Source organism: Micropterus dolomieu, linkage group LG09 (genome assembly GCF_021292245.1).
Source record: "Micropterus dolomieu isolate WLL.071019.BEF.003 ecotype Adirondacks linkage group LG09, ASM2129224v1, whole genome shotgun sequence".
Taxonomy (NCBI): domain Eukaryota; kingdom Metazoa; phylum Chordata; class Actinopteri; order Centrarchiformes; family Centrarchidae; genus Micropterus; species Micropterus dolomieu.
Window position 1 is genome coordinate 8,821,976 of NC_060158.1, and position 25,072 is coordinate 8,847,047.

Below are 25,072 nucleotides of genomic sequence, written 5' to 3' on the forward strand. Positions count from 1 at the left end.
CCCCCTTTAGGCCTCCGAGCTGGGACCTTGTGGGACAGATGCCTGGAGCTCTCGGCCACACAAAGAGGCCCCTCACATGGAGGCCAGGAGAAGAAGCCTTGTACCTCCTTTTTATCATTCTGTCCTCAGAGACCTATCTTTCATCTCAGTCTGCTGCTCTGGATTTCCAGCTCTGAAAGGTGTGCCTGTTTCACTCCCTCAGATTCTCCTCAGTGTTCTTGTTTCCTCTGTGCTTCCCCTCTGACTCAGGCGCTGAGGTCACGGTGTTCAAAGATGGGTTGGGTTCAGAGTTCAAAGATCTCCGCCGAGCTTCTTATCTACTCCAACCAGACGGCCTTTTCATTCCTCACTTCCTGGCTCATGAGGTCTGCTCCTTGTATGGGCATTTCCTCCATTCACTTTGTCCATAGATCCAATCTATTCATTGGTGCTATAGAGAGGTAACAAAAGGATTATTAAACTCCCACACAACTCAAGGAAGTGCTCTGATAACTGGCTGCAAGGGTGTGCCATCTACCTTGATAAAAGTCCACTTCTGGAAGTAACCAGGTTATGTGTAATGAATGGTTGTTTGTTTGCTTCTGCCATATTTTCTCTGCCTAATCATGCGCACGACAGTCGCAGCACCAGATAAGTGAGTTATTTCTTCCTGGAGCAAGCCACCTCCTTGAGACGCCTGTCTGCTCGCCATTGTCGCAGTTGTGATGAATCGCTGGCCCATGAGGTTTGACCGAGGGGGCAAGGTCATAAATCAGTTGTGCCAGAAGTAGTCTGTGCATAGTGAGAGGACTTTCTCCCTTTGAAAGTTTAAAGCAGAGAATGTGATAAAGTAGCAGAAGCAGGAGGACAGAAGACAGGAAATGCTTTGCTGAAAGTTGACATTTTTTACCCATTCTAGCAGCATGGCTTTAGAGACTCTCCAAAACCCAAAGAGATTCAGTCATGTAATAGAAGACAAGAAAAACCAGCAAATATTCACAATTCAAAGCCCATATAGTGACTTTTTTGGCGTTTTTGATGGTTAGCCGGTCGCTTGGTCACTCCACCGCCTTGGTCTAGACTGAAATATCTCTACAACTGTTGGATTGCCATGACATTTTGTACAGACTTTCATGGTGCCCAGAGGATGAAGCCTTCTGACTTTGTGAACCTTTGACTTTTTCTCTAATGCCACCATGAGGTTCACATTTGTGTTTTTCAGTGAAATGTCTTCACACCTCTTGGATGGATTGCCATGAAATTTGGTGCAGACATTTATGTTACCCTCAGGATGAATAATAATAACTCTGGTGATCCCCTGACTATTCATCTAGCCCCATTATCAGGAATTTAAATTTTGAAGAAATACCTGCAAAACAGATACCATTCCCATAAGCCTCAACTGTTCCTAATTAGCAAATGTTAAAGCGCTGGTAAACATTATACCTTCTAAACATTAGCATGTTAGCATTATCATTGTGAGTATGTTTGCATGCTAGCATGGCAGTAGACTCTTAATGGCCTTTCATTTCACATCATCCCCTTTTACTTCGAGGATCGTCTCGTGATATTGTTTTCTTAGAAAGTAAACTCTGAGTGTCTGACACATCATTTAACATTACTTCTCTTCAGATAATCATGTCACCGGATTAGGAAGCTGCTTTGATCAGAGAGGATGAAAAATGATCCTTATTAGTACTAAAATCAGTGTGTTCTCTTTTAATGCTCCTCATTAAGCCCGCTGTCTGTTTGGGTTTAGCCACTTGGACGTGTTATGGAGGCAGCTGAAAGCCTCATAGGATTCACGAGTTAATTATCTGCATTAATTAGTTTGCCACTTTAATAGGCTGGTGCAGCTCCAAGTGGCTGAGGGGAACATTATTGAGCAGTTCTGAGGAGCGAGGAAAATAATGGCCACTGCAAGAGACGTCTTTGTACTGTGATTCAGCAAAGCAGAAAAGGGCAGGTTACTACAGAGCAGAAACACACCCTACATTTAGGAGATGCAGTAACATACAAAATAGCACTCTTCCCAATATATGACTGATAGCATGGTTAGATTGGTACAGCTGGTGATCCCTTGGGTGACACCCACTAAAAGGTGAGCCTACATGCAGAGTGCTGACAGAGCTAAAGGTAGAAACCTGGGACAGGTCGACTTTGTCAGCATCCAGATAGATGGGGAAGAGTACAAGAAAGGTGATGAGGAGGTGTGAATAGGACATGGGTGGATGAAATTCAATAGAGTGCCACTTCAGCGTCAGTGTCATTGTGACTTTATTGTATCAGCAGACCTTTGGTGAAAAGCCTTGTTAGGCTTGTTGATTTATGTCAGCAGGCTATTAGCAGGGGGAAGTGGTTGTGTGTGTGTGTGTGTGTGTGTGTGTGTGTGTGTGTGTGTAACCAATGAAAAGGTGTGAAATGATGATTTCCTGGGAAATTTTGCCACACACAGATGCCATATCTCACCCAAGGGCAATAGTGCAGAAATAAAACATGCAAGGGCTGGGCAATATGGCTGAAACATTATAATGATATTAAAAAGTGATGATCACCAGTCTTCCAAATGATATTCCTAATGGAATTGGATTCACGTAATTTCAAACCTTTCAGTGACAAGTGGGAGTTGCTATAGTTACTTCCCCACTTATTTATCCAGTAAGAAGCGAAATTTGTTAGATTTTACTTAAAGCTTACACAGAATGATTTATTTATTTAGTGTATGTAAGGCAAGTCGAGTTGTATTTGTGTTGCTCCTTTCAACGAGTGCTTTACATAAGACATAAGGACATTAAAAGTTACAGTGCAGTGCAAGATATTTTACATGTAGATTTAAAATTCGTGAGAGTTGTTGCAAACCTCAAGTTTTGTGGAGGGTTCTTGCAGATATGTGGTTTCTTGCGTAACCCCAATTCTCAGAATAGCGTGAGTAGCACGTCTCAGAGACATCAAAACCAACGCTATGAATTAGAGCATAATGCTGCTTCTACATGTTAAGTTTTGACTTTGGGTACAGTAAGCAGACCAGTTCATCAAAAAGAAATATATTTTGCTTTATTAACCAGTGGAAATATTATTTAACAAACAGGAAGCCAGTACAAAGATTTAAGACCTAGAACAATAACATCACATCATCACAATCAGACTGTGCTGAAAGTTGAGAAGCAATAATCATTATTATCGTTAAGCTTTACAGCATACACTAAATATTTTCAATCTCTAAGAGAGAATATAACAACCCCATGAGGTAATTGTTGATGTTATGACGACACTTCTCAAATGACTCTGAAGTAAAACTGCAGTCCTGAAGTCCTACCTGCCAAAACCTGAGCCTGCCAGGATGCTAAGTAAACACGGTATTGCTGAAAGAGCCATGACTCACTCACCATAACACATAGGAGCGTTAAAAAGGCATCTATTTAGCTCCTCAGGGCACTAGTTTAAACCTGATCCCTCTTTAGTGACTCCATTTGCTCTGCCTCCTCCGTGAAGGAATCCTAAGAGCCCATCACCTGAGTGGGAGCAAATGTTTGCTCAATCGCTTCGGCCCTTCATGATGTCATCTCTCTCTGAAAGAGCTGCCACCGCCATGCAAGCGCCAACCTCATTGGACGCGGTAAATGTTTACCCACCAGCAATTACAGCAGCGCCAGAGCAGCCTCGGAGCAACAGCCTGCTGGGTAAACACAGGGCGGAGATGGGAAATAAATGAGCAATGCGCATCTGGCAGTGGCTGAGAGGAGCCACTGATGGGACGAGTGCTATTCAGAGCAATGAGATGTACCTGTGGAAAAAGGTCAGTGAGGTCTTTGACAGACACCTCGCTGCCATCTGCATGTGACAGCTGAATCCAGACACCCACACCTTATCGTCAGCACACAGGCTCAACCTGCAGGGATGACAGCCTGGCTAAAGTGACCTTTCACCAAGCATCACTTTGTAGCTACTAAGACTTGCTCTCTATGTGCTGTGTCTGGTTACATGCTCTGCCTTTTTTATATTCTAAGACATTCTTACTTTGCAAACAATAAAAATAAAATAAATAAAAGTTAGTAAGGCAGCTCTCAGGCCTTGTGAATAAAGCTAAAGCTGCTAAGGCACATTATTGTTGAAATTTTGTCATAATTTGCACTCTTTCTCCGACTCATAACTCAGTCAAATCTGGACACATAGGCATGATGCACATATTTTTAGATTCAGTGTGACGTACACTTTCTAATGATATTAATATATCTGTCCATCACAAATAAAAATCCATAAATACACTTAGAAATTATAGAAAAAGCAGTCCTTATACCCCAGAAGTTGCCTGACAATCATCACATTACTAAGTTCTCCTCCCTAGTAATCTAGAGATAGTTGTCTGTACACCTATGGGTACACTGCATTACAGGAACTGCTACCAATTATTATTATTATAATTTGTTTTTGTCTTTATTTTTTTTTTACATTAATAGGGGCCTTTTAAAAACCCTGATCTAGATCATATGAACAAATTACCCAACTATGAACATTTCACAGTACTACACATCCAGATGCTACATCCATGAACAAATGACAATAACGTGGTTTCCATCACTGCACTGTGTATACTATAAAGTAGACCGAATATCTTTTTCTTAAGTGTGCTAGGGACAAGAGCGTGACAAGAACCAAAAGCAGCGAAGCTATTTATTCCTCTGCTGGTTTATTCCAAAGCCTGGTCTGACGCGTTTAAAGACCACGGTGTGTGTTTCAGCTCTGACCCCACAGGCCCTGTTGGGGATGATGTATGCAGGAACAGGAATGCCAACAATGAGCACCTTAAATCACCACGGGCTTGTTCAGATTGGTCTTATGAGAACCATATGCACTACTGTTAAGTCAGACTCACGGCCTAGATGAATGGCATTCCTTTCCATACTAGGCGACGTACTCTCATTTTCCGTTCCTCTCACTTTCTCCGTCTGTTACCTTTTTTCATAAATCTCTTTTACAACCCTCCCCCCTCCTCCTCCTCTTCATCTCTGCTGCTTCCTCAGAAACATTAATCCCATTCTGAGTTGGCTGAGGCTACGGCTCCTACTGCTCACACTCCGATAAATGTCTCCACAGTACAAGAGATGGTATTAGGATATTAACTCTGCTATACTGCGACTCATGAGTGGATAGTGGGACTAAAGTCTTATACCTCAATGATGATTTTCCTCTCTGCCAGGAAGCCATGAGTATGGTTCCTATTTTCGAGCTCTATTAATGAACCCTGCTCTCTCCAGTGTGGCGATAGTGGTGCGTGGGGGCAGGAAAGGAGTACTGGGCTCAGTGAAGGACATTCCCAACATTCCTCTGTCTGTCTGACACAGCAAGGAGGTCTGTGGCTCTGCTTTTAGGAGGGTGTCTGGCAGAGGGGGGGAGGGGGGATGGAAACACTGGGATTAGGAGGTGTGGAGGGACTGATTAGCACTGACGGGAAAGAGGAGGGAAAAGGTGATAAAAAATTAACAGGGGCAAAAATGTCACGGCATAGGTGAAACCAACAGAATGTGTTTTTGTTTTTTTTCCCAAGCAGTAATCACATACTTTTTCTGCACCACAGTGTAAAATATTTTAAAGGTGTATTAAATTCTACAGCAAAAAATTCCTGGGTTTATAACAGGACTGTTCATCAATGCCAATGACCCAATGATGACTTCAACAGATTCTTCCTGGATTTAAAAACTCACAATCTAGCCAGTACTACGATAAAAGTCCTTCTCGAATACCCTTTCAATCATAAATCATCTTCCATTCAGATGAAGTCCTTGCTGGCTAAAAAGCATAGGTTTAAAATGCCTTATTGTTTTCAGAAAGTACTGCTGAAGTTTTACTTTTGCTCATTTTATTGCTCAACTGAACTGCATTAGTTTTATGTTTTATTTAGTTTTTATTAGTTGAACTGCATGCTGTCTGTTTTCTAGTAGTGCCCGCCCATCCATCCATCCATCCATCCATCCATCCATCCATACCCACTTAACCCGCTTATGCAGGGTTGCGGGCAAGTAGAGCCCTTGGTTGAAATATCATCAGTTTTTAGTTATGTATTCACAGTTTTCTATTGCTCTAAATAGTTTAGCTTTTAGGCTCCTGTTATAAAATAAAAGTAGAATTTCTAACTAATAAAAAGCATTGCTTAATTCACTACACTCAGAGGTTTTGCTGCTAATACAGCCCTATACACATTTCCAGTGTCAGGATTTGTTGCTTTACTCTGTTTATATCACTGTAAATTGATTATCTTTGGTTTTTGGGCTGTTGGTCGGGAAGAAAAGGCACATCAAAGACTTCACCTTGGGCCATTATTTGCTTATTTCTGACATTTTACCTGTGCATTTTACTTACAAAACAAGTAATCTTTTAATTGGAAAAATAATCGATAATGAAAATAATTGTTAGTTACAGCCCTGTTAAAGTAAAATGGTCCCAGGTCAGACTCTTTGCTCTGCAGCTCCAGGTTTCTGTTTATCTCTTGGTTTCCTGGGTTCTTTACAAATATCCTGAAACAGGGAGGATGTTGATGCGTGTCTGTTGCCAGAACATATGTGCCTCAACTGTAATCACGTACTGTCCCTGGTTCACTCGAGGACTGGGAATGAAGATAGGCAAAAACAACGGAGCGAGGACACATGTACAGCTGGGTGGCAGGAGGAGTGTGTTTTGTAATTTGTGATGTCTTGAGCACTGCTGTTTCCCAGGTGTCGTTCTTTAGACAGCAGCTCTGATTGTCTGTCTCTCCCCCTGCTGTGATCGGACAGGTGGTGACCCCGACCAGAGTGGGACAGTCCTACACCTACAGCCCAGGCCAGCACAACCAGCAGGACGTCTATGATGTCCCACCCACTAGATCACAGGGGGTAAGTGTGCAGTTTACCAGTATGACCTAATGAAGTCTAATGTAAATCTAACAATTTGAAGCACCACCATTGTACATTGTGACTGGGATTCAAGTGAGATTTTGGCTAAAATGTACTATTGCATATATTCTAAAATGTATTGCAACGTCAGTTTTCTTAATTTTAATGGATCATACCAGAGTTTTGCATATTTTTCCCATTTACAACAAATCTCACATACTTTACATTACAGTTAACCATACTGCCAAACATGGTGCTATGTTTAAAATAAATTTAACACGTTTCCTACCTTTTTCAGGCATCCACGTGTATCCATTAATATCTGTATATTAAAAAGAAACTCTGTCAGATTCTTTAAACTTCCTGCGGTCGTGAAATCCATCACATTCTACATATATTTATATCAAATTTGCATAATAACATTAAACATAATGCAGGCTTGAGGTTGGCTGTGGTGGATTACACAACTCACAGAAAAGTAATCCAAATGATGTTCCTACCAAACAGACATGAATGGAAGGCAATAGCTGCCTAGAACAAAAAAAAGTGTATAGCATGCAAACCCACTAGTATAGGTCTTAAATGGCCTTAAATGGTCTTAAAAGCCTAAATGGTTTCTGTGTTGTATTTTTGATCAAATCAGTTTTAGTTTCGGTGATAAACAAATGAGGAACATGTTACTTAATATGCACCTTTGCTCTAATCCTCTATGGTTAAAAATGAATCATTCAAACAAACATCTGAAGTCAACATAGCAAGAATAGTTAGAGACAAATACAGTAGGAGATCAGAGAAAACAGCTTGTTTGATGTTTAGCAAGTTCCGTATTTTAATCTACTAAATATCCTGTTCTCTGCAGTGGCGGTATTTTCTCAGAAATGATCCTTGACAGTTTTGCTCTGTCGTCTTGTCTTAAACTGATCATCTTCAGTATGTTAGTTTCACTCGCTAGTTTTATGGTATATTGCATTATTTAGAAGCAAAACAAGGGGAGCTTCTACAAAATAAAAGGCTGCAATTTACCTTTCTCAAGTACAATCAGTGACATTTTTTAAAGAACAAATTAGTTCTTGGTGAACTCATACTTTACATTTCATGTGAGGTTTAACCCTCTTATGTTTCTTTCATGTTTCAGGTGTACGATATTCCACCTGGTCAGATGTATCCGAGCGCCAGAAACCAAGGAGTCTACGATGTTCCTCCGTCTCAAGTGGACCCCAGGACACAAGGAGTTTATGACATACCTCCCTCATCACAAGGGGTAACAGAACATTTCTTTAAGTAGTTGAATCTACTATCTCCCACCACAATGAGACGGCACATCAGTCAGACACTCCATTTATTTCAGCCAAACAAAGGAAGTGGTAGCTGCTTATGGCCAGAAAATGTTATTTTATGTTTATTGATACAGTTCCTAGTATTTCTCTTAATTGTCTGTAATAAATGAATACGTCAAACATCATATTTATGACATTCTTGTGGCAGCACTAAATGAAAGCTTTGCCTGCCAGCTGAGTTTAACCAAAACTCCATGAGTATGGTTCTGTGTCTGAACTCTATGGCAAGGAGAAAAAAATTCAAGGACATAACTCTTCTCTTTCCAGGCCCTCTAAAATTTCATCCGACTTCCAGACCCGACCAGGCAGAGCGCCATCAGTTTGTTTGTAATAACCTGAAATATGCTGGGACCTGTTATTTGCGTCGTTCTTAATTACAGTTTGGGCAGCCCTGTCTAGCTGTAAAGAGTGCATTTCAAGGCTGATGGAAATCACTTACAGGCCACCATTTTATTCACCCCACTGCTCTCCCATCATGCTCTGTGCCATGAATGTCAGGCTCTGTCAAGTTAGTGGGAGGTTAAAGCTTTGTTGTAAGCCTGACTCTGCATGAGCAGAAGGAATCAAAGACAGAGACTTTCAAATATAGTCTCTACCCAACCCAGAAGATTTTTCACTTCCTCTATTTCAAACTGTAGTACAAACTTGTGAAAAACAGCTGACATTTTTAGTGCATTCTCGAGCACTCAGCGGGTTGCAGTTAACTTGTTCCAGTAAGCTGATTTCTTAAATGTCATGTGAACGTTAAAACTGTGTCTCCTAATAGGGGTAAGGGATTTAAGAAACCTGATGTGCACAGGGAGATTTTCTCCTGGAGAATTCAGATTTCTTGTGCATGACAAAGACTGCAAACAGGGAAAGTAACAGAGAGCAGAGAGACTTTATGAATGGAGAGATAATTACATGGAGTAGTGTATCCTTTATTTATTTAAAATAATTCACTCCAAAGTCCAGCTAAAACTGTAGCCTCCAAACTCAAAAGCAGCCTCTAGAAGTCTAAATAACTCAGTTTCCACCACTGAACGTTTGACTATTTGTCAAATTCAGACACAGACACACTGTGAGGGAATGCTCTGTTGGTCTGTGGCTTCTGTCCCTTCTACAGTTAGAATAAGAAAGCTATGGAAATCTGATTACTGATGGATTTCAATAACCAGGTTATTACATGTATGTAAACTTATTACTGCATAACCTAACTTCTCTGATTAACCTGGGTACTTACGAACATTGAGTTCCTGATGTGCAAGGGAAAATAGTGTGTTGTTTGGTACAAACCTAAACACGAACATACTGTCTGATAAAAAACAGGAGCTACAGAAAGTTTTACTTGTGTCCCTGAAGAGAAGAAACTTTGTTTGTGATTAAGGTGAAATTATAGATAAAGTCCTTTTCTTGTTTTATTGCTCAGAATGATGATGATTTGAGGGATCTTTTTAGTCAAATTAATGTCTGATGACTTCTTGAATGATGAAGGATTATAAGAAACTTGAGTTGTGTTTTAGAAATGGAACCATTTTGTGGGGCTGATTTTATTTGTACAGAGTGGGACAGGAGACACAGTTCTTTGTTTGTGACATTTTTTGTGACAGTTTTCACATGTCTGACAAGTGTTTCACCACCGTACACTGATTGTGCTGCATGGTTGTAAATTTTCACTGGATGTAAACCTAATGATTGTCTTCGCTTGCAGGTCTACTCAGTGCCTCCATGCAGGACCAACACCGCCCTGCAGGAGGGAAACTACGATTTCCCGCAGCCTCTCAAACACAAACAGGAAGGTATCTACGACGTACCGCCACCTGTCGTCACCAAGCCCACACAGAGCCCCCAGTCGCATTACGATTTCCCCCCCAGTGTGGAGCCTCCTGCCCATCACAAACACCAAAATACCAACGGAAACGAAGGCATTTACGACGTACCTCCACCCACCCTTCTTTCAGGGGCAGGGTCTCAGAGAGACATATACGACATCCCTCGGGGCATGCAGCCCCCCCAGCACAGAACTTCGCCCGCTGACAGAGACGGAAGCAAAGGCATCTACGACATCCCTGCTCAGGATGCTCGGGCAGTAGCAGACATGACGGACGGCGTGAACCGTCTGTCGATCTCCAGCACCGGCAGTACACGCAGCAGCATGTCCACCTCCTCGTCCTCCACGGGCTCCAGCACCGAGGGCCGCCTCGCTCTGGATGTGGACGCTGCTGTCCAGAGGTTGTACCGCCTGCAGCAGGCCGTGGAGGCCTCAGTCGGGGGGTTACATTCAATGGCAGCATCCCCTCACTGGAGGACCTTTCCCTTCATGGAGCGCCACGCTAATGACGTCCGCACAGTGCTAGACAGGGTCCGGGCTGCTCTGGGGGACTTTGTTGTGTTTGGTAGAGGGGCTGCAGTAAACGCCACAGCTCTATCAGACTCCAGCCTGCACTGTAAGCTGAGAAGGCAGCTGGGACGCCTGGAGGATTCACAGCAGATCCTCCTGCAGATCTACCAAGTCCTGGAGAACTGCAGCTGGGCTCTGAACACCCTAGCGTCATCTGGCAAGCAGCACAACAAGAGCGACGACCTGGATCGCTTCGTCATGGTCTCCAGGACTGTTCCCGATGACACCAAGCAGCTGGCCTCCACCATAGGCAGCAATGCTGAGCTGCTGTTTCTGCGGACACACATGGACGGGTCTTTCTCCATCGGAAACGCACCTGATGAGAACACGATCCGCCCGCTCACCTCCCCCTCCTCTGATAACGACAACTACAGAGGCAAGGCCAAGCCCTTCCCTGTGCCCTCCAGCCAAGACAAAGACAACATGAACAACAGCGAGAAGTGTGTGAAGAGCTGGATGGAGGACTATGATTACGTGCATCTGCAGGTAAACCCTTAGAGTGAGAGAAGTCTGGGCTAAAAAGATTGAAATCATGTTGAAGCCCTTATGTGTAGTCTTTTAATGGGATCATTGCAACTTAAAAATGATCCAGAGGCTCGAAGTTTTTTGTTGAAAAAAAGTTGTTGCTTTTTTTTCTCCATTTGGGTAATTTGTGTACAACTAGGTGTTACCATAGTCAAGAAAGGCTTTAATAAACGGCCTGTCTTGTTTCTGTGAGAAAACCTTCGATTCTTACAAAAATAGTTTTTTTATCATGAGGCAGTATTTCATCTTATATTCACAACAACTGTCAAGTTAAGTCAATTTAATAAGTACAGCCCATACATAGCCACTAAATTGAAGATTTAATGTTACAAATGGCCTTCAATCTCCAATCCGTAACTCAGGTTTTTTTTAGGATTCCAAGTTTGATAACCTACCCTCAGACCCTTTATTTGCTTTATTTCCACTGATGTTATACTACAGAAAGTATGTCTAATTAATTTAGGATGCATCAAAAGGTCAAACCTGGGCATTTCTCAGCTACTTGTCTTCTTCCACAGGGCAAAGACGACTTTGAACGTCAGCAGAAGGAGCTGTTGGATAAAGAAAACATTATCAAGCAGAGTCAAGTGCAGCTAGGCCAGGAACAGGTGAGACTTTCACTTTCTCTGCATGATTCTATATTATCAGTCATAAATATTTATTTATTCATACCGTACCATCACTTACACACAGCTGTTGACCTTTTGGGTCTCCTGGGTGCAGAGAGTTTGCAAGACAAATGTCAGGCCAGAGGGAATCGAACATTTGGAGGCTTTTTTTGCAGCCAGATGGCTCCTCAGAGCCATAGAAAATAACTCAACTGAGAGATTAGCCCTGAAAACACGTTTTCTACATCAGATTCTTATAATGAGCATTGCGGTTCTACATGAACACAGTTTTCTGCCGAAGTTGGAACAGTTTGGGGTGTTTCAAGAGAGAAATCTGTCTGTGCTCTCCTCCCACTGGTTTCAAGCGCAGCGTTTATCAACATTTAATTCAGAATGTAATGACAATTGTGGGTTTGTTTGCTTATGTTTGCCGGACTATTATTTTCTTGATTAATCAACTTATCATTTAGTCTGTAAAAGAACCTCTCACAGCCTGAAGCGATGCCCTTATCTTATTGCTTGTTTTATTCGACCAGGAGTCCAAAACCAAAAACCATATATGATAAAAACAAACAGCAAATCCTCATGAACGAGAAGCTGGAAAAGAGCAAAAAATTTGGCTTTTTTCTTAAAAAATTACAAATGTTTAAAAAATGGACTAATCAGTTAATTTTTGCGGCTCTAGTTTTTGTGTGTCGTATAGCAAGGGGCAGAGTTTTAATCTTAAATGCACTAACCTCACACAATGACTTCAGTAATCAGAAGGATGTGGTAAATGTTAACAGCTCGGAAAATAATCTTGTCACCCTTCACAGATCAATCAGTTCAAGAAGCTGGAGCAGGAAGTGATTAAACCCGTGGAGAACGACATCTCACAGTGGATCTCACACCAACACTCGGGCATAACCTCTGCCTCCCCCTCGGACTCGTCCTCCTCCCTGTCCCCCTCCACCCCTGTTTGTGCCCGGGACCGCCAGCTGCTCACATTCTACTCCGAGCAGTGTGAGCAGCACTTCGTCACGCTCCTCAGCGCTGTGGACGCCTTCTTCGGCTGCGTCAGCACCGGGCAGCCTCCTCGCATCTTCGTGGCACACAGCAAGTTCGTCATCCTCAGCGCCCACAAACTGGTCTTCATCGGAGACACTCTGTCCAGGCAGGCCTCAGCTCCTGAGGTCGCCAACAGGGTGATGAACTCCAGCAACGTGCTGTGTGACTTGTTAAAGACGGTGGTGGCTGCGACTAAAACGGCCGCCCTGAACTACCCGAACACGGCTGCCATCCAGGAGATGGTGGACAGAGTCACTGATCTCTCACACCACGCACAACAGTTCAAAGAACAGTTGTTGCAATTGGCCAATTTGTGATTTTCGGCCACGTTGCTCCAGTACATTTCACCACACTCCATGTGTACATTAATTTAGCATAAATATATATATTTACAGTATATATATATTGCTTTTCATCTTTAAGCTTGTTTTGGATCTTGTAAATAGTCTGTTCTGTAAATATTTGCTCTATTTTTGTGTAGATTGTTTTATATAATGGTATGAATATATATGTAGCTGCAGTATTGGTGTCTCTGTAGGATTATGTAGATGATTTTCATAACATTCCTGTCGTATATTATGAAGCACCTTATGAGATGTCCTGTTTTATTTCATTTTTACCTGTAGAATGTTGTTGATGTCTTACTGCTGGGTGTGACAGTAAATCTCCTTGTAAATCTTGTTAATGTCGATGTTATGTGTGGGGAGCTCTCCACAAAGTAAAGGATTGTTCCTAACCATGTGACTGTGTCGTTCAATTTCTCTTGGCATATCAGATTTGTTATAGTAAAAGAGAAACGTCAAAGAGAGGAAGAAGAGCGTAAAATAAGTCAGAGGAAAGCATTATGTGTGTTATAGTTTTACATTAATGGACAAAATTTAAAACTTAGCTTCGACGTGGTACATCTTATGGAATTTAAATAAAATGGGGTTTTGAAAGCCAATATTAATTGTGTTGGACTAACTCCACAAGACAATAATATTTATTTTCTATAAATATTGATCATTTTCATGCCAAAATGTAATCCCTCTCAGAAATGTGTAAATGTCAGCGTGATCACTATTTTATACACCATATAGCCAATTATGGGACACTGACATTCAAAATAATATAAAGTTAATATATAGCCTTTTGTGCCATAGCTTGAAGACCACTGGATGCAGTTGAAAGCTCTATAAAAACAAACGGCACAATATTTATGTTTGAGAAAGTGGAGATGGTAGTTTGACAACAAAAAAACAAAACAAAAAAACAAAATCTCAAATGGTCTATATACAAGCTTTTTTCTGGAGCTTTCAACTGTTTCTCATGTTTTCTTTGTTGTCATGTCAAGCTGCAGCAAAACAAAAACTAATTAGCTATTACTTTAAAAAAAATTATAAACTTTCACATTATATATAATATTTATGTTTTTTTGATTCAGTGACGGAAAAATAAATATGTAGTTTATGGAGCTTTCAGTCACATCTCATGGTCTCCAGTGGTAGAAGGTCTTTGCTCGGTTTTCATGTGAAGCTCTGAGGAGGGGAAAGCTAGTAAGTGGATATTGAGTTCAGATTTCTTTTTTCAAACTACTATTTCCAGTTAAGAATGACTTTCATGCCCACTTATAAAGCGTGTATATTTAGTTTTTACAGGGCTTTCAACTGCATCTCATGGTATTCATCAGCTAGAGTTCACTAAGTCATGTCAGCTTCTGGCTAACAAAAAGCTAACAAGTGGACCTTGAGTTAGGTATTCGAGAATTAACTTTAATTTAACTTAAAAATATAAATCAAATAGATTTAGTTTTTCTGGAGCTTTTAACCTCATGATCTTCATCCACAGATATTGTTTGCTTGGTGTAATGTTAATTAAGTTCCAGTAAAAAAATCTTGAGACGTCTTTTATTTTTTTGTCAAACTACCATTTAAAAGCTCAATTATGACTTTCACGCTCACATATAAAGCATGTAGATTTAGTTTTTCCTGAGCTTTCAACCACATCTCAAAGTTTTCATCAGTTAACAGAGTTAACTCAAGTGGACTTGAGTTAGGTTTTTTTTTTGTCAAGCTATTATTTCCAAGATTGAATTTTAAAGGTCAAATATAAATTGAATATGTTATTTGTTTTTCCAGAGCTCAAAACTGCTGCTCAGGGTCTTCATCCACTGATGAAGGTCAAGAATGACCATTCACACTGAAATATAAATCTTGTAAAATTAAAATCTCTTTAAGATAAAGTGACGGCAACATTTCAGTGGTTAATTTCTCCAAAACATGACTTTTAAAAATTTTTATGTAACTGTGGTAACCCAATGTCTTGTCAAACTCAATCACATCCTCGTGGACCCCTGCAGGATATTTTTGATTTCAAGTCATATCTAATCAGAGTTATCTCTAATCTGAAAAAGGGGTCAGTTGAAGACGGGGGCTGAAAGCAGGACAGGGCTGCTGAATCAGGTGCTTGTGCTGAGCATTTCTTCACTTTGCATGCCGAACATTAGATATGACACAGAGAGATTAATGGGAGGGCAAGTAAAGGACTAAACGCTGCTACACATGTTCTCTGGACCGTGAGAAACATGTTTTTCTGGGTGACCCTATCAGCTGCAACACATTTTCTCTGGTTCAAAGTGTGGTGAACTGATAAAATGTCGGAGAGTCTTGGGAGCATAAAGTTAGAGGTTTGGGTGTTTACGACTACAGAAACTAACAGAAGGATACAACTAAAAACAGAGTTTGTGTTTTCCTCATCATTACCTGCCCCTCTTTCCTCTCTTTCATTATAATCTGAGTGAAATATAGTCTCTCCCTGTGGAGAATCTGTTTTATACTTAGATTGATGGGACTGTGTGAAGAAAGAGGTGCCCATGACCACAGTCAGACTTCCAAACCCCCCACATTCAGCTCCCAATCAGAAAATCTCATTAAAAATCCTTTGAGCTCACACAGGCTGGCACTTACAAGCAATCTAGCTGTTTTTATTATTCACTGCATTCCCCTCTGTGCTCTCCAGGGAGATGAGAAAGAAAGGAATTTGCAATGACTTTAAAAGGGTTCCCATTTAACCCAAAACTGCAGATAGACATTGTAAATCAGGAGATGTCAGGTCCATATTATAAGTCTGTCTTCTGCTAATGTGTTCTGCAAAGAGAGCAGAAACTACAGAAGCAGTGATGTTGAGAACAAAGGGTATCATGTTTTCAGGCTGGCCACTAACAGATAGAAAGGTGTAATGCCTACATTTTATCCTTTTTAGGCTGATTATTTTATCCAAAAAATAATTTCATAGGGAGGTAGGGAAAATAAATAAGTCAATTTAGTTTTAGCTTAAGCTAAATAAGCTAGCCGTGGCTCAACAGATACCTTACATTAGATATAGCTCTATTTGTTTTGCTGTTTTTTCTTTTGCATCTCAGGACATCTTGTGGTCCTAAACAAGTGAGAAAATAGCTTTTGGCTGATAAATGCTTGAGACCTGGGGAGAGATTGATGCATCAATGAGTTATTTTAGTCCTGGCAGGTCTAATACATCAATTCAGGCCAGAACACACAGTCCTGGACTCAAAAGCAGCAGCCGCAGCTTCTGTGTGTGTGTCACCAGGGGCAGCGCGCCAAACATCTCATAAATGTCTTTGGTTTACCACAATTGCACAACTACGCAAGGTGGTGCAGAGACAGAGAGCTGAAGCTGCGTTTTGCACAATCCCCTGGAGCAGTTGTCTTCAAGCTCCCCGATGACATACCGTCTAGTCGAGAGGAGAAACAGCAAACAGGTGTTGGGCTGCTGAGATGGAAATTTGCAGTGATATACAAGAGCAGGAGCAATCAAGAGGTCAGCTGCTCACCTGTCGAGTGTTGAGTGAACAAACAGTGAAAGGTCATCAGAGAGGTAAATGTGCAGTACCTAGAGCCAACAACAGGAGCAGGGAGCCTGCTCTTGCTGTATCATACAGTCTATGTGCTGTATATATACAGAGAGTTAGAGGAGCACTGGAGAGTCTATGTCATTTCCTTGGCTTACCACAATCATTTCCTGTAAAGTATTTGCAGGCTCTGAAATTACAGCTTCGTAGCTCAGCAGGCCCTCCTTTTCTCAAAAAGAAAAAAATATATATAAAGGCCCCAGCTGCAGGCAGAAATACAGTCAACCAGATCAGAAGGAGAGGTGGCATCATTAGTATGAATGAAACTACGAGTGAAGGTTTGCCTCAAAGTCAATTTACTGTAAGGGTGGTTTCTTAATTTTCTGCATCTGTTTTCCAGCAGATGATGAATGCATAATATCTGGACGAGTGGGTGCTCAAAATCTGAGTCATACCACAGTGAAATGTGGCAATTACTGCACTTTAAATATTTCTTCTTTTATATTTCTTCTATAATATAAGGTAATCTTTATGCAGAAAGCCTCATTCCAAAATAACATGTATTTTTTATGATTTTTTTTTACCATGCATTCACGTATCACTTTAATGTTGCAGCTAGTAAAAGTATACTGTTAATAAAACATCAGAATGTATTTGTTTATCACATTTTCACTTTATCTGTGAAGTAACTAGAGCTTTCACATATATCTAGGAGTGAAAAGTACATTATTTCCAACACTCTTTCCATCACTGTGTCCTTGGTGCTTTTTTGGTTCTAAAACTGCAAATATAAAGCTGTAACTGCAGATAAAGGATAAGTTTGCGTTGCAATTGTGAGTGAAAATATCATTTAAGTTAAAAGAGCTGACTTACACAGAAAAGGGTCCAAAAATACCACAAGCTCTGAGGAAATTCAATACATTTGAACTTTGTGTTAGTCGTATATTTAACTTTACTGCTTTACCCTTCTGTTTCTCAAGCTTTCCAGTTTTATAAATACATTTTATCCTTTAGTTGACACTATGCTTCATGTTTGCAGTCACTGCATTGTATCAAGTACAAACTGGAATAAGGAATAAGCTAATGATCCTTGAGGCTGAAGTGGATTAAGCCTTGTCAGACTAAAATCGTCTTTCAAAGCTACACTGGCTCAAACCAGATTATATTTACAGTAGATTAATTCACTGCATTGAGTTCTGGGACATTAATTCATGGCAGTAATTTAAAATCAGCCAACATGACTAAAAGGGCGCAGAGAGACGGGTTAGCAGAGGAGCTCACTTGGGGTCAGGACAAGTGTTTTTATGTTAGTATTTGTTTTATTTTTGTTAAGTTTTAGCATCTTTTTTTATTTGTGAATTCCTCTCAAAAATAAAACAGCTGCACTTTTTATTCCAGAGTATTAAGGGAAAACTTCATGAATCCTTCACTGATGTAAACTAGGCATTTATTAATAATATTTCTATTTGTTAGAACATTTTCCTTTTTTTGTCTTCACATTTGAATGGTCCAGTTGAAACACATCTTTAAAAAGTGAACGGACTTTATTCTTTATCCACATGGATTCTTAATCACAAATTCTGAACAGACCAAAGTGATAAAACATCTAAAGCAACTATCTTGCTCAATTGTGAGAAAGAGTTTTCCTTCCAGCTCTGGCGCTGTCTTCTATCATTGCAATATTGCCACCTTGTGTTCAACTCTAGCATGTCAGGGACACTGAAAGTAACTGTTAACACTTCAGACAGAGTTCATCAAGTACATGACACAAGCTTGTGCACAAAGTCTGCCTGCAAAAACATATCTGATACCAAAGTTACTAGGTTACTAGGTCCCACTGGTGGAGGAAGTACTCAGATCTTTTACTTGAGTAAAAGTAGCAATACTACTTTACTTTACCAAAAGTAAAAAGTGCTTTTTATTGAGAATGGCCCATTTCGGAATAATATGTATTATATATTATTGGATTACAATTATTGAGGGAGGGGCATAGAGCCGTAGCTTGTGATTTTACCCCAGGGATCAATAGATCAAAAGTTTTATCTTAACCAAGAATAATTTATAATAATTTATTTGCTGATTATATTTTGTATTATTAATCTGAATCTGCAAAGTACCTTAAGTTATAAAATAATTGTCATGGAGTAGAAAAGTACCTCTGAACTGGAGAAGAGGAGAATTATGGAGTAGAATAAAATGGGAACACTAAGTCAAAATTGAAGTGAAGTACAGAACTTGGTACATAGTTGTTTCCACCACTGAGGTTAGCGCGTTGGCTGTTTGGGTCAGAAAGCGGTCAAAAGTTGTATCTGAATGCCTTCTCGATTATTTACTTCATCGGTTAATCTTATGATTATTTTCTCGATTAATTGTTAAATAAAACATCAGTCCAAAACCCAAAATTATTCAATTTACTGCAAAGTCAAGGTGCGGGAAAGCTCATCAGAGAAGCTTAAACCAGAGAACCGTTTTAAATAAAATGACAATCGATTATCAAAATAGTTGAAGTAATTTTCCTGTCAACTGACTAATACGTTGACAGGAAATCGGGTGAGCTGAGTCAGTGAACTCCTTTGAGTTTCTTCTTGAAATTAACTTTATCAAAGAACCGATCCTGATTTTACCTGACTTATGTACTTGAATTCCTTAGTTTCACGTTTTTATCCATTTACCCGATGGTTTAATTATTTATTTTTCTGCATTGTGAAAGGGATTTTAGAAAGTGTTCTGTATACAATTATATCAGCTCTAATGAAAATGAATTTCCAGATGGCTAATACATGGGTATTTTCACGTGTATATAAAATGAGGCAGTTTATGAAGTATTTTGTATGTTTATTACACAGGGGAATTTATAGCTAATAAAAAAAAAGTACTTTGAACCATCAATCACATCTCCTCCAGAATGACGTTTTCCTCAAACACTTTTCCACTAAAAGGAGGTCAGGCCTCAACATATTTATGGCGTTAATTATTTGAAGCTACTGCTCCACTGAAGAAGAAGAAGAAAAATCACTGCTGATAAAAAGGTGCAAGAGTTACATGAGTTAAACCTGGAGGGAGAATATTACATATGTGTTGACTGAGCTCTGGTCAGCGTAGATTTTCCATGTGATGGAAAACAAGCTAGCAAGTTGTCTGAGCAAAAAGGAGGCCACGTAACAAACAGTGGGTGCCATGTAGACAGGCAGCGGTGCAGACACAGGCATGGGGAAAGAAAGAGGGCTCACACACCTCCCAGGCAGCAGGAGCCTCGTTTCTTTGCTCCTAGACATCAGCCAACACTGTGGAGAGCCGCTTCTTAACACCAACAGTCCTTGAAACTTTCTACTGACTCTTCAAGTATAAATCTATAATTAATAAAAAAAAAAATAAAAAAAACCAGGGGGAGGTGAAGGAGAAGTTACAAGAAAAAGGTCACGTTTTACACAACTGGAATGAAGCCGTGTCATTTGGGCCATTACCTACATGTAATAATACGTAGAGTGTACTGTGCAAGAAACAACAAGATGACAGCATAAACATTCCTTTCATTGCACTTTGCTACGCTTTAAAGAAAATAAAAACTGTCAGGTGTCCAAGTCACTGTTTCAGAGTCAGTTGTTGACATGATGTAGATGAGAAAATGTTTAAGTTATCTTCCTTGTTTGTTCAGAGTACAACTTTCTTCTGTTAAAAACACTAGATTAAAACATGCACATAAGAGAATTAACACATCTCTTTGTGTGATGGAGCATCTTTATGCTCCATATAGGTGGCAGGAAGCAGCATGGCCACTCATGAAAGCTGGCCATCACTATTGCAGGATAACAGGAGCCCCAGACTCCGGTACATATATGACTGTACATAATTAAACATATGAACAGACAAAGAAATGGACAGTAATGCAAGTGAATGGCTTTTCCCTTTGAAACCAGGAGGTCTGCCTGGTCAGTTTAAAGTGTCCTGGTGAAGAGGAGGGCTGACTACTGAGTGTCCACAAGGTCCTTGTGTAGTGTAGAGCACAGGGTGAGTGGGAAATGTCTGTGATGGTCACACACACGACGTTTGTAGAGGGCTGACGAGTAGACGTGAAGGATACACAGTGGCTGTCTGGATCATCTATGAAGTACTTTCCGGAGAGGCGACTCTTTGGCGTGCGGTCCTAGGCCGATTTCTTGTTGGGGCGTTAACTGTGCGTTCACTCTTGGTTTCGGACGGCTGCGTTTCGGCCTGTGGGGTGCCAGCGTCCCCGACAAGTTCACGCAGGAACTTGAACTTGGACAAGAAGAGCTGCCAGACTACATACCAACCTGTGGAGTAGAGAAGGGAAATAGATATTTACAGGCATAATAAAAAGGCAGCCAGAAATTACTCCTTACTGGATATGTTGAACAAAATTTAAAAGTATTATACGTAATATTTGTCTATACTGATGTTACTCATTAGTTTATACTTTCATAGAAATTAGTGTGTTTATAGTTTTTTTCTTTTATATAATACAAGCAATGAGATAATAATGTCTGGCTACATGGGTGGGAAATTAAATTGCAACTTGGATAATTTCGGTATTTTTAAACCCTATTTTCAAATATCAAAATAAGGTCATTTTAGGTACAAAAACTCTTGGAGTCCGAGCAGTACTTTTCCATGATGTTGTCTGTAGAGCTGCAATGAAATGATGATTAATCCATTAGTTACGATTGATTACTATTAAATGAATCGCCAAATATTTTTATAATTCATTAATCACTTTTAGTCCTTTTCTTTCCAAATTCTCTGATTTCAGCTTTTCAAATGTGAGTATTTCTCCTCTACAACAACAATCTGAATAAATTTGAGTTGTGGACAAAAGACATTTGAGGACGTCACCTTGGTCTTTGCGAAACACTGATCTTTTTCTGCCGTAATTTTGACAAGCACAATTTCCCCAAAGGAATATGTTGCGTCTGCCGGCTGAAGCCATCTACTGCATGGATTCCAAAACATTTTGTCCCCACTAGTTATTTCGACAACAAAATATGTGAAAATAGGGCAGAGGTTTAAAAATATCTACATTATCTTTTAAAAATATACTTTGTTTGTTCAACGGACAGAATATGTTTTCATCCAGATGGACCAAGCAGCTGTGGTGGAATGTAAGCAAGTACATTACATTTGCTCAAGTACTATACTTTACATGCATATTACCACTTAATTGTACTTCATACTTTACTCCACTAAATTTCAGAAGAAAATATTGCACCTTTTATTCCCCTACAGTTATCATTACTTTTTAAATGAATATTTTAAATACAAAGCAAGTGATCAGTTTCTAAAATAAGATTAAATGTTATAGATTAAACAACCCAACGGTTTATATAGTCGAAATTAGCTCCACCTCAACCATTAAGTAATTAACTTATATTTGGCTGAAAGTACTTTAGTAACATTTTGAATGCATAACTTGGACTTATATGGAGTATTGCTACTTTTACTTTAGTAAATTATTTGAAAACTTCTTCAACCACTGCAAATGTGTGTTTGAGGACTCTGGAAATACTTTCAAAACAAGTTTCTTTTCACATTCTCCCCCTTTCCCTGCTGGCTCAGGTGTGGCCAGTCAGTCTGTCCAAGAAAAAGCTGAGCAGGTGTGGGCCTGAGTTATAAACCTGCAGGCTTGAGGAGAGGAGCAGTAAAGGAGCAGCCATGTTTATGTTCTGACCTCTGCCAGACTCCTCCTCTCCGCATGATAAAAATAGAAACCCCTTGCTGTAATCGAAACTTGCCGGTCAAAGACATTTAATACACTCTGACCTGCCTTACAATGCAACTTTATAGAAACAAGTGGACATTTAGGGGCAAACTGTTTCAACTGTTCCTATTATAAGTTTACCATCCAGCTTATTTTCTTTAGCTATTAATGTTGCCTCACTGATTTGTTAAAACCAATCCTATCAAAACCGCTGAAGCAGTCAAAAATGGCTCAGCGAGTTATGTAAGGTTATTTTTCTTTAAACTCACCAAACAGCATGAAGAGCAGCGCACAGACAAGTGTGGCCACAATGACCAGCAGTGTGAGCCCGACACTCTGCCACATCTTTCAGCTGGGACACCTGGTAGCGACGACAGCATAAGAGGAGATGGATGATGCGGACAGGAACTGTAGTGTTGGGTGTTAGGTTAGCCGCCCGGCAGCTGAGTCAAGACGAGGGAGAGAGAGAAACAAACAGCAGCAGCACACATCTCAAACTCACACCAGCTTGTTTGCTAGCGTGTGGCTAAGCTAGTTAGCTAGCAGCAAATGGAGCCGCAGTACTTTAATAACCAGCCGAGGTGAGGGGCTGTAACATTAGCTAACGGTAGCGGGTCACAGCGGGGTAAAGTCTTTCTTCTGTGTGCTACATAATTTCAATGTGTGTTTGCTAGTTCTCACAGAGGAGCAGCTACAGTAAATCAGCGTCATGAAACCGACTCAAACTGCTCGCTTCTTCTTCTACTTCTTTTATTTGGCAGACTGGCATCCAACTTAAATGGTGCATTACCGCCACCTACTGTACTGGATACAAAAAAAATAAGCAGAAAAACAAAACAAACAATAATGATATCATTTCTGCCACTCCTGTGTCCTTTAATAACCTAATTAAAAGTGCACTAATGTCATTTAATGACTTTCCCGGTAAGTCCCTCTCTAAATTCAAGAGGCTCTTGAAAACCCCTCTCTTCAAAGAACACTTCCTCTTCTAACACCTCATGCACTTCGTGTGCTCTAATTCTTCCATCTCCTTACAGTTCTCTTATTGCGCTATTCGTTAACTCTTGCTTCTTTCCCTAGGTATTTACCCCATTGATGCTGTATGCGCTGTTAGCTCTAACTAGTATTTATTGTCACTAGTAGATCTCCTACTTTATAGACGCTTTGTTGATGCTTGTATGTTGTTCCTCAAATGTAAGTCACTTTGGATAAAAGCGTCTGCCAAATGAGTAAATGTAAGTTTAAATTGTCATTATGAATATATCTGCTGATTATTTTCTCCAGTAATCGATTGATGGTTCGTCCCAATAACCCAGAGCCCAAAGTGATACCTTCATAATGCTTGTTTTTGTCCAACCAACAGTCTGAACCTTAACATTATTAACAATACATTCAAATTATTAAAATAAGTAAAAGGAAAAGCAGCAAATCTTCACATTTGTGAAGTTAGAACAATGAAATGTTTTTCCATGAAAAACAGTTGAAACAATTAATCGTTTCAGCTGTTTTTACTTATATAAACTGTTGTGTCATGTAAGTTATTCAAAACATCACATTTTTTAAACTCTCCATATGTTTTGTGTGTAAGAAGCTTAATTTGTAAAGGAACAACTGAAGCTGTTAATATAAATAGGGCAGACCGGGTACGGTTGTAACAACACCAGTTCCACCAAATAGAGATAAGATAGGAGTTATGTGATCATTTCAGTATTTACCTGCTTCCTCCCCTATTAGGCACGGTGGTTATCAAGTCTGGAAAGAGGTGCATTTAGAATATAAAGAGAACAAAATGATTTTGAGTTAAAGTAAAGTTTTTAACCAAAACTATTTTTTGTTTAGTATCTATACTATTGCAGATATAATTGTTTGACTTATATTAGATTGAAATGTAGTTTCTTAGGCAACATGTGATGCATTTTTTCCTTTCTAATTTCAAACCACTATGGTAACACAGCTAGCTAAACATTGGCTGACAGGGGTGGGGTGTGTCATGGGTGCGCTGAGTGCAGGCTGAGGACTGAGGTGTGGACCCAAATGCAGACGTAGGCGAGGCGGTTGCAGTTCAAACAAAAGATTTTATTAAACAAGTACAGTAGGCTTACACTGGGAGCTCAGTGGCAATGGTCCAAACAAAACTTACTCCAAACAAAAACATAATCCATAGGGAACAAATCCTAAACAAAGGAATAAGGTACAAACCACGGATTAATCCACAAGTGCCGGTACAGGACGGAACACTCAACACAGACGCAAGGACGTGACAAAGACTGAAGACACAAGCAGGCATATATACACACACAGGGACTAACGAGCGGGGCGGGAGCAACACAAGTGAGGGGGATCAGGACTAATGAGACACAGGCAGGCAGAGAGACAGCAGGCCATAGGGAAACTAATAATAACCAGGAACAAAACAGAGAATAAATAACTGAACATAAGCAGACAGATCACTAAAACTACAACTAAGGTTTTGGTGCTCCTCCTTGGGGGTGCTTGACTGGGGGGGGCTGGGCCCCTGTCCGGGGATGAAATCGGCCTCGGGGGCTGCTGTCACTGGCTGCACTGTAGGGAGGGATGCCTCTGGCTGGGCTGGGGGACCGTTGGCCTGGTTCTCCCGCGTTATCGCTCCCTGGCGGTAGCGAGCTTCCCGGCACGGCTTTCTGCTGTTCTTCCTTGGGGCGGGGTACAGCTTCCCCCTGGACATGCGGTCTGGGGTCCTTTGCGCTTTGGGGGGTCGCAGGGTGTCCTGGCTTCTGGGGGTGGGGGT

General features: G+C 40.4%; 2 protein-coding genes across 2 annotated transcripts in view; one reads left to right on the forward strand and one right to left on the reverse strand.

Annotated features, from left to right (window-relative positions):
* The window catches only part of nedd9 (neural precursor cell expressed, developmentally down-regulated 9), a 31,393-nt gene extending 17,907 nt beyond the window's left edge, over positions 1–13,486 (forward strand). The window contains exons 3-7 of the mRNA XM_046058449.1: positions 6,750–6,848; positions 7,984–8,109; positions 9,876–11,051; positions 11,609–11,698; positions 12,514–13,486. Of these exons, the coding sequence (XP_045914405.1) occupies positions 6,750–6,848; positions 7,984–8,109; positions 9,876–11,051; positions 11,609–11,698; positions 12,514–13,062 (2,040 nt within the window). The 3' untranslated portion in view covers positions 13,063–13,486. The remainder of the gene's footprint in view (positions 1–6,749; positions 6,849–7,983; positions 8,110–9,875; positions 11,052–11,608; positions 11,699–12,513) is intronic.
* A 5,920-nt stretch (positions 13,487–19,406) lies between these two features.
* On the reverse strand, positions 19,407–23,029 carry smim13 (small integral membrane protein 13). The gene is made up of 2 exons (XM_046059695.1): positions 22,575–23,029; positions 19,407–20,884 (listed from the first exon to the last, which is right to left on the reverse strand). Exons 1-2 carry the CDS (start codon positions 22,648–22,650, stop codon positions 20,694–20,696), a joined length of 267 nt encoding a protein of 88 aa, XP_045915651.1. The 5' UTR covers positions 22,651–23,029; the 3' UTR covers positions 19,407–20,693.
* Between the last annotated feature and the right edge of the window lie 2,043 nt (positions 23,030–25,072).